The 15,061-nt window shown below is 44.3% G+C and overlaps 1 protein-coding gene across 4 annotated transcripts in view; it reads left to right on the top strand.

Moving 5' to 3' along the window:
• Window positions 1-6,869: 6,869 nt before the first annotated feature.
• The window catches only part of CERT1 (ceramide transporter 1), a 63,748-nt gene continuing 55,556 nt past the window's right edge, over window positions 6,870-15,061 (top strand). For all 4 annotated transcript variants that reach the window (XM_075270650.1, XM_075270664.1, XM_075270657.1 and 1 more), the window contains exons 1-2: window positions 6,870-7,105; window positions 14,223-14,357. In XM_075270650.1, coding sequence (XP_075126751.1) covers window positions 7,010-7,105; window positions 14,223-14,357 — 231 coding nt within the window. In that variant the 5' untranslated portion in view covers window positions 6,870-7,009. The remainder of the gene's footprint in view (window positions 7,106-14,222; window positions 14,358-15,061) is intronic.

The raw sequence follows: 15,061 nt of genomic DNA on the forward strand, positions 1-15,061 counted from the left end.
AGTCTAAGCACTAATAATATGATTCTCCCATATATTCTGTTTTCCTGGTAGTATGAGCTCATATAATTGAGGTCATAAATCAAATATCACCTGGATATCTTAATTAAGGTGATATAGCATGTGGGGAGGCGAAAGAAACCCTTATCAAATGATTTTTAGATATAGGGTATATTGCTGTAGACCCTCAGTATATACCTTCAACTGAAGATCTGGCTAGTTATTCCAATACACTATATGGCCTTCGTATTAAGTCCAGGTCTAGTGTATTCACGGACCAAATAGCATACATATAGCACTATGACATAGAACAGATGGCGTGAATATGGAGTTAATGTGGCCTGAATCCAATGTATTCCCGGACCAAGTAGCATACATATAGCGTAGATGTAACACTACTGTATGTCATAGACCAAATAGCATAGATGTAGCGTTATTGTAGTCCTATACAGGGGCGTAACTACCGTAGAGGGAGTGGAGGCAGCTGCCACAGGGCCCGGGCCATTAGGGGGCCCGGTGACAGCCGCTACCGCTGCGTTTTTTTGTTTTTTTTTAATAGGCCATTACGGGCCCTATTTACTTGCCGTTCCTGGTAGGGCCTGGATTGGCAAGTGACACCGCGGGCCCCACAAATACTATCATTATACTCGGGGGTCTTTGCAGACCCCCGAGTATAATGATCGGCGGACTGGGAGAGGTAAGGGAACGTAAAAAATACTGTTACTTACCTATCCATGATCCTGCCAGATCCTGAAGGACGAGAGCGGCGGCCGACAGCATAGGAGACGGGGGACAGGTAAGCAACTGTTTTTTTTAATGTTTTTATTCCCCCGGGTCTCCGATTATTATACTCTGGGGTCTGAAAAGACCCCAGAGTATAATAATTGTTTATGGGTGTCCACAGTGGGACATAATACTGTGTGCAGGGGACACTATGGGGGATAATACTGTGTGCAGAGGACACTAAGGGACATAATGCTGTGTGCAGGGGACACTATGGGGAATAATACTGTGTGCAGGGGCCACTAATGGACATAATACTGTGTGCAGGGCTTACTAAGGGACATAATAGAGTGCAGAGGAGGGGGTCAGTCGAGGTCTTTGGCGTCGGTGTTGGTTGGAGGGGGGTCCCATGCTAAAAGTTTGCCACGGGGCCCCGCCATTCCTAGTTACGCCACTAGTCCTATAGCATAACTTTCCTGTCCCTCCCACACTGATCTAAGTGCCTTCCTCAACGCGTTTCGCTATGGAAGGACATAGCTCATCAGGAGGTATAGTACGATAAGGAAAACCGGATGAATTTGCAGTAAAAACTGCTCTTCCCGCACCCTTGATGGTAGGACGCGGTACTATGGATTCTGCTGGTGTGCGTGCCAGTCAGCTGAGCTTTTAAAGGCATAGCCACGCCTCCGGTACAGCCCATCGCTATATTTTGGGTACATTTAATAGTGTAATCTTTTATAGACATGTACAGTCGAGGGGGTGCCACATGCCACATATCAAAACTCCATAAATTTGCTCTGTGCGATTTTTTTATAGCATACGGATGAGATTTGTTTCAATCTCATTCACTCTGCTAGTACTGTACATCGCAACGAGTTGTCCTTGCTGTCGAATCCACTGCGACTGCAACCAGTTTAATGCAAAATCTTTAAAAGGGAACCCCACAGAAATTTTAAATAAAGGTATCTTCCTATGTTGTAAAACAGTAATTGGGCCTTCTCAGGTCCCAGGGCTTGGGTGCAACTGCAAGCTTTTCACCCATAATATCATAGGACAGAGCCCTGTGATCTTCATGGCCACTATTCCGTGAATTTCAATACTCTTTAGACCCATTACACTTGCGTCAGCTTTTTCTCCTAGGCATGGAAACAGAAATCAATAACACATTAATATAGAGCTTTATTTTTAGTTCATTGACCACATGACATTACCTTATTTTTATTTTTCAATCTGTTTACTAGCAAGGACATAGTTAAAAGGGTGATCCAGCAAGATAACTTTTTTGAAAAAAGGTGCAGATTGGGTCAATCATCTCCCACCACTGCCATTTTGGGGATTGCTGGGTCCCCTGCTGCTTTTGCGTCGTCTTCACATGCTGGAAATAACATAGCAGTGATTGAGCAGGAAGTAAGGAGCAGCAGGTGGAAACTGGTGTGGTGAGTAAGACCTCCTGCACACGGCTGTAGTGGTTTTTACTGTCCACAAGCACTGATCTTTAAAAAAAACATGCCCGCACGTCATCTGCAATCACAGATCTGCAAAAAGACAAAACTAGGACATGCTCAGTGGCATAACTAAACTCCTACAGGGGCCCCCTCCCCACAATGTACTCTTGATAGAGATGGTTATGGGTGCTGCAGAAGTATCTCTGATACTTGAAAAGGATACAACTATAGTATACTATTATTATTATTACCCACAACTGCGGTTATCAAGAATAAGGTGAGTGAGCCATGCAGTGCCCAGCATGGGAACCAGTGGCGTAACTAGGAATGGCGGGGCCCCGTGGCGAACTTTTGACATGGGGCCCCCCCGACACCGAAGATCTCGACCGAGTCCCTCCTACGCATTCCTGCGCGCTCTATTATGTCCCATAGTGGCCCCTGCACACAGTATTATGTCCCTTAGTGGCCCCTGCACACAGTATTATTCCCTTAGTGGCCCCTGCACACAGTATTATACCCAATAGTGGCCCCTGCACACAGTATTATACCCAATAGTGGCCCCCTGCACACAGTATTATACCCAATAGTGGCCCCTGCACACAGTATTATGTCCCATAGTGGCCCCTGCACACAGTATTATACCCAATAGTGGCCCCCTGCACACAGTATTATGTCCCTTAGTGGCCCCTGCACACAGTATTATACCCAATAGTGGCCCCTGCACACAGTATTATACCCAATAGTGGCCCCCTGCACACAGTATTATGTCCCTTAGTGGCCCCTACAGGACTAAATACTGTCACCGCTGACCGCTATACCAGGACAAATTGTGGATAAAAAAAAATCTGGTCCTGTGCATTACAATTTAGTAACTCCATGTGCCTCATATTAATAGAAGTTAACCCCATCATCTCCCTCACATTAACCCCTGTCTGCCTCACCATAAGAGTTACTGATATGTGAGAGACATGGAGGTAATAATAAAGTATCTTCATTACTATTACCCCCAAATGTCTCACATATCAGTAACTCTTATGGTGAGGCAAACAGGGGTTAATGTGAGGGAGATGATGGGGTTAACTGCTATTACTATGAGGCACATGGAGTTACTAAAACACAAGTAATCCCCCCAAATGCCTGATAGTAATAAGTATAGTAACCCCAGTACGTACCTGTGTAGCTTCAGTTTCATTTTCCTGGAGCAGCTTCTTCCTCTTCTCTTCTGTGCTGGACGGCAGGGATAAGCCCCGCCTCCTCCTCTCATTGGTTGGCAGAGGACAGCAGAGAAAGGGAGGGGGGAGAGAGAGGGGGGAGCGTCCTGAAGCGCTGACAGGAGACAGAGCTGCAGCTCCTGTGTCTCAGCCGCTGCTGCAGCTTCGGGGCCCCCTGTTGGAAAGTATTCCACCACAGGGGGCCCCGATCATTATACTCGGGGGTCCGAAAAGACCTCAGAGCATAATGATAGCAGCGGTAGCAGCTGTCACCGGGCCCCTAATGTCCCGGGCCCTGTGGCAGCTGCTACCACTGCTATGGTGGTAGTTACGCCACTGATGGGAACAATACTGGCAGCTGCATATTTTGCTAAACATCTGATCTGCGGGGTCCTAACAGTCTAAGAGATAAGAGTCTAAGGAGATGATAGGATGAATAGATGGGGTAGTCAGATGACAGCCCCACTTTCCTGGTCCAGTAGTGTAATCCAGCCTTCCTGCATCCTAGAGCATAAGGCAGCTGTACACTTTAGATCAGTGATTCTCAACCTGTAGTACGTGTACCCAAAGGAGTACGCAATGCAATCTCAAGCATTACATGTTGTGTCTGAGAACCAGTGGCGGATTTTACAAGATTTCAGGTTTTGAGGCTACTGTAGGGCTAGTGCCACTCAAACCACCCATCATCTTCAGGTACAGTGGCTGCCATGCAGAGGCAGGCATCATATGACATCACGTCAGAGTTAAAGGGACAGGTCTCTTCTACAGCAGCCGGTAGTCTGTGCTCAATAAACAAACAGCTTATGTTTTATGATCTGATGTGAAAAAAGCTGGTTGGAAGCTAAAATACAATCAGAACTTTTAGTGTGTGCGTGCCACAGGTACCCCCATAAGCAAAAGGATTTGCTTAGCACGCTACGCCCACCAGTTTTTCTCCCCACTATATTGGAAGCAGGATCTGTCACATGATAAACACCGCAGTGTCCACTGCTGATACTCGGTTGGAACTTTTTTCACAACAGGGTACTTTGCTTGAAAAAGTTGAGAAACACTGGTTTAGATAACTGCCAACAAAATGCTAGTTTTTCCTTAACCCTATTCCTCTGCCAAGTGTGCACATGTTTTCAACAGAGAGAGAAAAGTAAGCTGCTGCCAGTCACTGCTGCTTGTGGATTATCTCGATGAAAAGAAAAAAGATCAGGCATGTTGAAATCCAACATGTCCTACCCTTCTGGTCTCACCATATACAGATGAGTAGTGAATCCCATAGAAACTCAGATGCACTTTATGTAATACGTATCTCCATCCTAAGTCCTAAACTTGAAGCATAGAGACAAATCTCTCATTTTAGAGTAAGCAGACGAGACATGTTATCCATGTAGCCTAAATGTTGCTTAAAGCTGTATTGGAATGTCAGAAAGTGATGACATATTGCTAGGACATGGTATATTTGAGGGTCTGACCATTGTAACCCCTTCATAGCCCTGGCCACCTGCTGTGCAGGGAACTGCAGCACAGATTCTGCACAGTTTGTGCCACATGATGGAAATTGAATGGATTCCATCAGTGTCAGACTGGCCCACCAAAGTACTAGATCCTTCGGTGGGGCCAGGCTCTAACACAATAATGATCCAGCAAAAGAAACAAATTTGAAGGGTACTAAGGTATATTTCCTAGCGTTTTTTTGAGTCTAGGTCCCCAGAATGATTTCATCTGGACAGTCCAAAAAAGTCTCAGTCAGACACTGGAACCCATTATAAATAATTGGTATCATGGATGAGCATTTGTTATACTCCATCATTGAAGCAAAGCAATGGAAATAACCAATGAAGATGTGTATAGAGTCTAAGAAGTAAGCCAAATAATGTGAGGACAACACCCCATATCTCAGCTTTCTGTATAGGCTTACAGTAAACCTCAGGGGAGCAGATGAATCTCTTTGTGGGACCCAGACCCCTAACCCCACCTCAAGGGTTGTGCCTGGCTAATACACTTAGTGCATTACATACAGATAGACAGCCCACAGCATCTCATACAGCCTATACTCCTGTATAATAAACTGGGGTGAATATTTAACAAACTACCCTGTTTATTACATATACAGTATATGCATTGAGTGGCTGAGATTACATCTAAGCACAGAAGCGGGTTGATCACGATCCTCATTCTTGGGCCCCATCTCCTTACTGTGGGCCCCCAATCATATATCAACTTGGCAACGGATTTTGGGGGCCCTCATCTAATGTAAGCGTAAGTCAGAAGGCGACTGAGAGTGCCACAGGACAGAAATGGTTCAAGATGAAGGCCAGGTAGCAGGCTAGTACTAAACAGACTGTGTGTAGATTAAGTTTTATGAATTTGTTAGGGTCCCGTCACACAGAGTTTACGCTCCGTGTATTCTGTGTACGCTCGGTGTATTTTGTACATTTTACATGTGTAAAAATACACGTGTAAAATTTAGTTAGCCATTGAGTTCAATGGCATGTTCGTATAACGCGCATCTTTTTTCGGCCTCTGCCTCTTGCTCCAAGTGTCTTGAAGGCAGTAGGCGCAATGTGGTGATGTCACTTACGCTGGGCCTGTTGCTCCCTGAAGCCTGTGGGAGCAGAGATGGAGGGGACCAGGGGAAGGTGATCATTACGTTTTGTTTTCTTTCTTGGAAGCTTTGTGCTGTGGGCACCAGGAGGGGGAAATTAAGCTTTGGGGAGAACTTGAGGGGGACATTATACTGTGCGTACACCAGGGGAGGGACGTTATATTGTGGGGTAATTAGAGGTGGACATTATAATATAACGTTTGGGCTGACAGGTTAATGTGTGATGGACCATTATATAATATGGGTCCACTACAGGGGCGTATGACTGTGTGATGGGCCAGTAAGGGGCATTATACTGTATGGGGGTCACTGAGGGGGTATTATAATCTGTGCGGGTCAGGTGTGTCTAAGTGGTGGTGATGGCTGTGTGTGTGGGGGGGTCCACTTATGAAACCTTTTCACTGGGCCCTCCAATGTGTTAAACCGGGTAATATTTGCATTTAGTTGTATAGATTGAATTCTACTGGTGGGCCACAGGCACCCAAATCCATAGGCACCCTGCTCCTGTATGTAAGCAGCAAATGGAATAGGCTTTTTCTTTACTAACATTTTATCACACTCTGTACATCTACATCATTCACAAAAATCCATTTTTTTCTCTACAAACACAGACATAAGTAAGCAGGAAAACTATGGTGATGGTGACGTCATAACGTCCTGCCATCACCTAACATGTCACTTTGGAATCAGGTCTGTAGTGACGTACACTGCCTGGGCGGGTTCTTTTGTCCGTAGTCAGGTTAGACTGTCACTATAGTATAGTTTGAAGGCACAGAAGGACAGAAAAAATGGGAGGGGTCGATTCCAAACCTGTGCCTGACCCCTCCCCCTGTCACGCCTTCCCCCAGCACCGTGACGTCAGGGGAAGAATATGGCGGCGCTTCGATCTCTGTAGTTTGCTGGTCGAATCTGGCGCATGTTTATTTACATTGGGATCTATTGAGAGCGAGCTGGCCTCGGAGCGGCAGGAAGCAGGACAAGAGCTGGCTAAGGGCTCGTCATTACCGAGGAAGGGCAGAGGCTCCGGGCAGCCGCTCATGTCGGATAATCAGAGCTGGAACTCCTCAGGATCAGAGGAAGACCTGGAGACCGAGTCCGGGCCGCCCGTGGAGCTGTGCGGGGTCCTCTCTAAGGTGAGTGCCGCACGGAGCCGGGGATGGCGTCCTGTCACTTGTAGTTCCTGGAAAGTCATTGATCAGCTGCCTGTCTCCTGTTACCGGGGCAGCGACCTTCACAGTCAGCAGATAGGAAAACAGTCATGTCTGTGTGCTGGAGCGCTGCGATCGGATCGGATCAATTCACATCGCAGGTTACACCCTGTTATTACTGTAGACGGTCATATCTGTACGATTGTGGGCAGCTCAGCCGATCGCTACAACTAGACGCCTGAGTGATCCCTTGTTATATACAGTAGGTATAGGATCTGCTATAGGTAGTTACATTATATAGGAGCTTCTTCTCCAATATGATCACTGACTATCCTTATCTTATAATTGGTATAGGACTTGCTATAGGTAGTCATATCTTGTAAGCTATAGGTGCTACCCTCCTATGGTCACTGACTATCCCTATCTTATGTCCTGGTGCATTGCTATATATATATAGTAGGTATAGGACTTGCTATAGGTAATCACATCATATAGGCGCTTCCTCTCCTATGGTCCTGGTGCATTGCTATATATATATATATATATATATATATATATATATATATATATAGTAGGTATAGGACTTACTATAGGTAATCACATCATATAAGAGCTTTCCCCTTTATGGTCACTGAGTATCTCTATATTATGTCCTGGTGCATTGCTATATATGTATATAATATGGTATAGGACTTCCTATAGGTAATCACATCATATAGGCGCTTCCTCTCCTATGGTCCTGGTGCATTGCTATATATAATAGGTATAGGACTTGCTATAGGTAATCACATCGTATATGAGCTTCCTCCTATGGTCCTGGTGCATTGCTATATACAGTATGTATAATAGGTATAGGACTTGCTATAGGTAATCACATCGTATAGGAGCTTCCTCTCCTATGGTCCTGGTGCATTGCTATATATGTATAATGTCAGTGTGGGATATCCTTCTTGTCTGAAGCTGCCTATACACTTTATGTAGATATCTTCAGAACACTTGATGACTATTTCTTCTGACCCTTCCCATACATATGGCTAAGGAGAGGGTAAGAAGCTGCTGCCAGACATCTCGGGTGGCGGCTTACCCCTCCTAGAATGAAAAGACTGACATTAAAATCCAGCAGCCCCATAGGTCTCTCCCTTACATCTGCTGTTGGGGAATACGTTCAGCCTCCTTTCAATTGTGAAAGGTAAGCTTCAAGCCTTAAAGGGGTATTCCATTAAGTATGAGCCCTTGGCTTTCTCTTATGGTCCCCACGCTAATGAATAGAGAGGTGTTTGCTGCACGTCGGGGGTGCGGGACACAATTGGGGTGCAAAAGACCATAATTATCAAGATCAGTTTGGTTCACCCACTGATCAGTAACTTACTTGCTGTAACTGGATACTATATATATATATATATATATATATATATATATATATATATAAAAAAATTTTATTCGCTTTAGGGGCGCCGTTATTTTTTGTTTTTCTGTCAGTGTCACTGTACAAGGGCTTAACTAAACTTTGTCATACTACTTTGTACTTTGTTTTTTGGTTCGGGTACCCTGGGACTCGTATTATTGATCGATTGACCACTCCTATGCCATGAAATGGGGTGTGGTGAACAGTTTTTCAAGCAAAGATAGCCTGTCCCCCATCCACTGATAGGGTGACTGTTAAAGGGGCTCTTCAGGGAGTCTCTTATCACTTACTTTCGCCTTATATATTTTTTGTATGTGACAATCCAAGGACTTCTGGACTGGTTCTGATCCCAGTTCACATGATTGGGACCAGCCCTTGAGTTACGCCTTCCCTTCCCTGTTATCTGTACTATGGGGGCTGGTTTTACTATTATAATTATGTACCGTATTTTGCCAGGCCCCATAGTACAGGTGGCAAGCATTGAACATGGAGTACCGTAATATGGGGTCATGTATGTGTTCCGATGACCCAGGGTCAGAACAAGCCTGAAACCCTTGAGGAATGTCACATACAATACTCTGGAAGAAATAAGTTATGACCGACTCCTTGGAGAACTTCTTCAAGCCACGCCTGCACTATGTCTCCGGAGGTTTTACTAGCTCCATGGCTACCATAGTAAACCATCACCCCCCTGCAATTATGTTGTGGGTTGGAGTGACAGAGGGTGGCCCCATTTTTGCATCAAACACCTTAGATTCACCCCGGAATCTAGGGGTTCAATGATGGAGGACTACGTGTACTGACTAATCGATCGGTGCCTTTGGTGTTCGGATTGCGCAGAGTGTGCGCAGTGCTTCGGTACAAAGGCCATTTCCTCTTCATAGTCACCATAAACACCTTCTATACATTTGTCATAAAAGACTGTTAACCCTTTCAGTATTCCTCTACATAGCTGTAATGTATAGTGTTCTGTAGACTCAGCTGGACCAATAAGAAGTCCATTTTGATATTCTGTTCATGTATACCAATGGCTGTCCAGCAGTTTGGAAACTAAACCTCCTACTATGTACTACCTGAGCGGGGGGTATCAGATCTCTAACACTCCAGGGGTGGACGTCCGGCCTCATCCATCTTTTATAAGCCCTCTATACAAGGCCCTAGTGTTGTAGTAGAGGAGTACCTATATAAGCCTAAAGGGTGGCTAGTTATTGTCAGATACCTTTTGTGTGCTGTCTCTGGTTGTCAGGACATCCTTAGAGTTACAGTTTCATTCCTATAGATTGGCGAGCAGTAACCTATAGAGTAGGGGTCTGGTCATCGAAATCTGTTCTGCTTAAAGGATTTATTAGATGGCTTGTAAAATGATCTCTGCTGACAGGGTTCATGCTGAGGATATGTTGGGAGTTGTAGTTTTGCAGTAGTTGAAGAATAGCCTGGTTATAGTTCTCCGTAGACTTCGTCCTCTTCTGTAATTCTAAACACATAAGGCAGGTTGGTTGTTATGGACACTACTGCGCTAATACCGTTGACTGTACATTGGTTATTAGGCTGCGTATCCTATTATTATATAATACTTAGACGTGGCTGTTGGTAAGTCTTGTGTGTCTTATAGAGGTTGGTCCACGAGTAGTAACCGTATAGTGGGCGAGCTTTTACCCAATCCAAACCACATGCTGTGTAAAAACCTTCAGTATATGGCAAAGTTGTGGATATCCCCAGTACAGTTCCCTTTTTCTAGTCCACCAGTAACTTGCCACTTTTAACCCCTATGGCCTATAGAACAGACACTTGGCATGTGACACTTTCCATCAGACGTCTTCACAATGACTTTTCCTACACAACCCAAGGTTCTCAGAGGGGCTGACTTGATCCATTAAGGTTGTGGTACTTTAAATGGCTCTTCCAATTTGCAAATCTAGTTGATCTTAGAACTAGAGAAATCCTCCCATTCCCTACAATCCACGCCACCGCTATACTTCCCCACAGATCAGACATTACGTACATACTCTTTATAGACCTACTACAGTATGTCTGTCCATGTAATTTGAAAAATGATGCTAGATGTGTGCCCCATCTTGGACATCTACCATTGATCCCGTTTTGGACACCCTGTCATCACACTCCTACATGGTTTCTGGGCCCCTCATTTATGGCAGTAACTTGGCGTCTGATTTGGTATCTGCCAGCTAAGACTTTGCAGAGAGAGCCAGTACTAGTTGTTAATGTTTTGGAGTAACGCCATACAGCTCCATAGGCGATCAGGAGGTGACGGACGTTTGTGGACCATATTTGACTCCAGAAGAGGCACTATCAACTTTGTTCTGGGCCTGCCCACAGTTAAAGATATTCTGGCAACAAGTGTACACAATTCTCTCTTTAATGTTACCCCCTCCCCTTTAAGATGAGACTGAGAATCTCTATACTAGTTCATATACTTACAAGAGGATTGATAAATTTTAGAAGCGACCTGCACCTCCATGGGTACTAGATCTATGTTCTAGCATCAAAAAAGTTCCAAAAATGGTATACTTCACTGCTGTATCGAAGAAAAAAAATGGAAGGGTTCAAGGCGATCTTGGACATTTTTTGGATAACTCGGGCGAACTGATTTAGTGAGGATGAGCCACTCCTGATCCTGTGTATCAGATTTCCTCCCAAATCCCTCTTGTTTTCCATTATGTCTTTTATGTATTGGTTTACTGACATAGGTTCACACCTGAAGTAGCTGTACAAATAGCTGGTGCCGGAGGTCCCAGATGTTGGATCCCCCCTCCCTTCCCTTCCACCCTTTTGCTCCACCTAGGGCTATGCATTTAATTAAATTCACCATTTCAAAAAAAAACCCAAAAAACCCTGTGATCCTGTTTTTCACTAGAATTGTGAATTTCTGCCGCATAGTCTGAGATACAGTGTAACCTCTCGGAGACGACCACCCAAAATGACATCAAAAAGTGGTCTTTGGAGGGGGGAGGTTTTCTCCAAGAAGATGGTTACTATGGAAAATGTGGTCGGGAGACATTTTACTGTTTTCACATTGTACTTGGGTGGTAGGGCGAGGAAACCTTCATATCTGACTCCTTTTCTCCAGATCACTGAACTTTTTTAATTTCTTTATATTATCCATCTCCAGAAGTAATTTATTCCGTAAAGTCAGATTGGAGGCTCCACTAGTAAATATTTGTGTGCATTGCCTAAAGCAGCAGATGTCTGCAGATCTGTCGGCGTCCTGCCCTGTGATAGTAAGAGGATGTTGAGTTGCCGCCCTCCCCTCGCTACATTTGGAAATAATCAGATGTCCTAATAGAAGTGTTTGGAATTTCTCAAGTCCACTTGGGTGTGTCTGTAATACAAGAAAGCTCTCGTTTCCTTGCAGATCTCAGCCTAGAAGTCTATACGGAGAAGTGTGTTTATTTCTTTTTGAGCGCCTTGTTGTAGTAGATGACTTCACGCTTCTATCTGCAGCTGGCACCGCTCGCTGTATGTGAATGGAGGCGCTGCCTCCTCTGCCCGGATTATGCCAGGCTGTTTCTGTGACCTTTGTACAATAGGTTGGGAATAAATAATTTACAGTATTAATTCTGCATTCAGCGGCCGGTCATGTGAGTTAGATTTCAGTGGGTGATACCCAGACTCTTGTAAAGGCGAGCGTTACTCAAGTCCGGCGTGTGGACCACCAGGATGTGGTCACTTCCTTCCTGACTGTTGCCATCTAATGTATTTTATCCGATCACTCAGCCCTTCCGAGTGTAAATGTTGAGCATTTTATTGCTTTCATTGAGGTTTTCAGGACTACAAAGGATTGTTTAGCTTTTATGTTTTGGGTTTTTTTTTTCTCTTTTTGCCTAAAGTTTTTATTCTGCATTGTCTCCATTCACTGTTGTAGGGCACCTTGCTGATATGTAGTGTGGTAAACAGTCTCCGACAACTAAGATATGGAATATTTTAGGTCCTTAGCCTCTGTGCAGGCGTCTAAAGCTTGCCACATGCTTAAGATTTTTGTCTATTTCTTGCATGTCCATGGGGACAGCTTGGGAAAGGGGTCATAGACAGACTGGGTGGAATATAATCCAATAGAGTTTCCATGAAATAATTGACATCAGGTGTATGGCAGACACTTGTTTCCTGCAGTCCTAGCCAAATGGACATGGTTAGAGGAAGTCAGCTGGCAGTCAAATAGGGGATCGTGTGTCAGACATTATCTTACATTACATAGTAGATGAGGTTGGATAAAGACATTAGTCCATTAAGTCCAACCTATAACCCTACAATCCCTACAGTGTTGATCCAGGGGAAGGAAAAAAAAAACATGAGGCTCAAGCCAATTGCCCCATTTCAGGGGGAAATATTCCTCCCCGACTTCAATCTGGCAGTCAGTATAAAACCCTGGAGTGACTTGGGTGTCCACGAGCTGGTTCCACGAGTGACTCTGGGTTGAAACCAGCACATAGACTTGATGTTTGTCTCAACTGGAACCACAGTAAGTAAGAGTTTTAATTTATCCCGGATAACCCCTTTAGGTTGTTCTTCTGTTATTCCTTAAGGAATTTATTTTATTTTTTTTAATATATTGGCTGCTAATGTAGCATGTTCTTACACAATGGGGGAAATTTCTAAAGAGAAGAATATTTAAAGTCAGTTTTGCTACAAACAGAGTAAGGCCTGGTTCCCACCTGCATTTGGTATTCCGTTTGGGACCCACTGAATGGAATACTGAACGCATTAAAAAGCGGTGAGCAATGAAAACACACGGACCCCATAGATTATAATGGGGTCCGTGTGTTTTCTGTGTGGTGTCCGCATGAGTCATGTGGAGAGAAAAGTGCTTCATGAGCTACTGTCCTCTCCGCGTGATTCGTGCGGAAGACACACGGACCCCATTATAGTCTATGGGGTCTGTATGTTTTCGTTGCTCACCGCTTTTTAATGCGTTCAGTATTCCCTTCGTGGGTCCCCGAATGGAATACCGAACGCAGATGTGAACCAGGCCTAACTTGTGCCAGATGAATAGGTCCTCAGTATTTGACCTGTGTGGGGTGCGGGTGTTGTATCCGACAGATCACAGATTGATGATCTAGCCTATAGACAGGTCAGTTTGCTCAAAGAGAGAGAATGTGATAAAACAACAAAAGAACAGGTTCTTATGTGTGAGCCTCTCCTGCAGTCTTTGGCTACAGTGAAGACGTCCACATCTATCCACATGAAAGTTGCGACCAATGAAGGATCAACCATATACAGAGACTGATAGGGAAGTTAAATGGCAACTATCAGCTCTTAAACAGCGCTGTATGGTAGCCATCCCTACTGCTTCTAGCCTTACTTATTTTTTAACCTCTTCCTCTCTCTTTTAAAACACCTGAATAGACATGACTTGATGATTTTACAGTATTTCTTTCAGAAATAGTTGTCTGGTTCCTACTTGTGTATTCGCACCCTTCCTATGTATTGTCATAATTATTAAGTAGCTGGCTTTATGGTAGGTTGTAAGTGAAAACTTGCTGAACGACGTAGCGTACAGGTATTACTGGTGTCCCTCTCTGACCTGTATATTGATTGTCATCCAGCCCTCCTAGAGATCTGTATACATGTCATGACTGGTATGAAAAATAGCTTAAAAAGGAGGAAGTCAACCTCATAATTTATGAGCTATATAATCCTATTCTGCAAATTTACTTTGTGCCTTTTTGTGTTTTTTCCTAGTGGACCAACTACATACATGGCTGGCAGGATCGATGGGTGATCCTAAAAAGCAACACGTTAAGCTACTACAAATCTGAGGATGAAACTGAATATGGATGCCGGGGCTCGATATGCCTTAGCAAGGCAGTCATCACGGTAAGCTTTACCGATCTTGTGTGACATAGACTTCTGTTATAGATTTTTATGACTTTTTTTTTTTTTCATTATTATTTTAAGTCTCAAAGAATCTTTCTGAAGTAGTTAGTGAATTTTAAAGGGTTAATTCTGTCTGATAAAGTGGCAACACATTCCTATGATTTGCCACCACTTTATGATCATAGAAGCTGCAATACACCAGTTCTGTGACCCCCTCCCCCTTCATTTTCAGGACCTGTGGGGGTCTCAGAAGTCAGATACAAAGTGAGGGCATGTGTAGGTAGTACTTCATAAGACAGAAATAACCCTTCAAGGTAGTTTTTGGGGACTTGCATATTAATGGATTATCCTTAGGGTCATCAAACATATGATCGGTGGGGGTCCGGCACCTGCGGCCCCTGCCAGTCAGCTGTTTGTAAAGGCTGATGGTGCCTCAAGTTCTGCGGGTTCTTCTATGTGCTGATGACATCATGTTCATCGATCACATGGTACAGCAGGAGCTCAGTCTCATTCAAGTTAATAGGGGTTGAGTTGCAATACTCAGCAAAACCCCTACCTAACATACCATGCTTGTGCTTGGCATTCAGTCAGGAGGCCACAGCCCTCACCCAACCATGTTTCCCAAACTGACTACAGACATGTTGCATCACCGGTTTGCTGCAGTAACGGACTCAACGTTCAGTTTAGTACAGTGACTGTCTATT

This window comes from Leptodactylus fuscus, chromosome 1 (genome assembly GCF_031893055.1).
Source record: "Leptodactylus fuscus isolate aLepFus1 chromosome 1, aLepFus1.hap2, whole genome shotgun sequence".
NCBI classification, from domain to species: Eukaryota; Metazoa; Chordata; class Amphibia; order Anura; family Leptodactylidae; genus Leptodactylus; species Leptodactylus fuscus.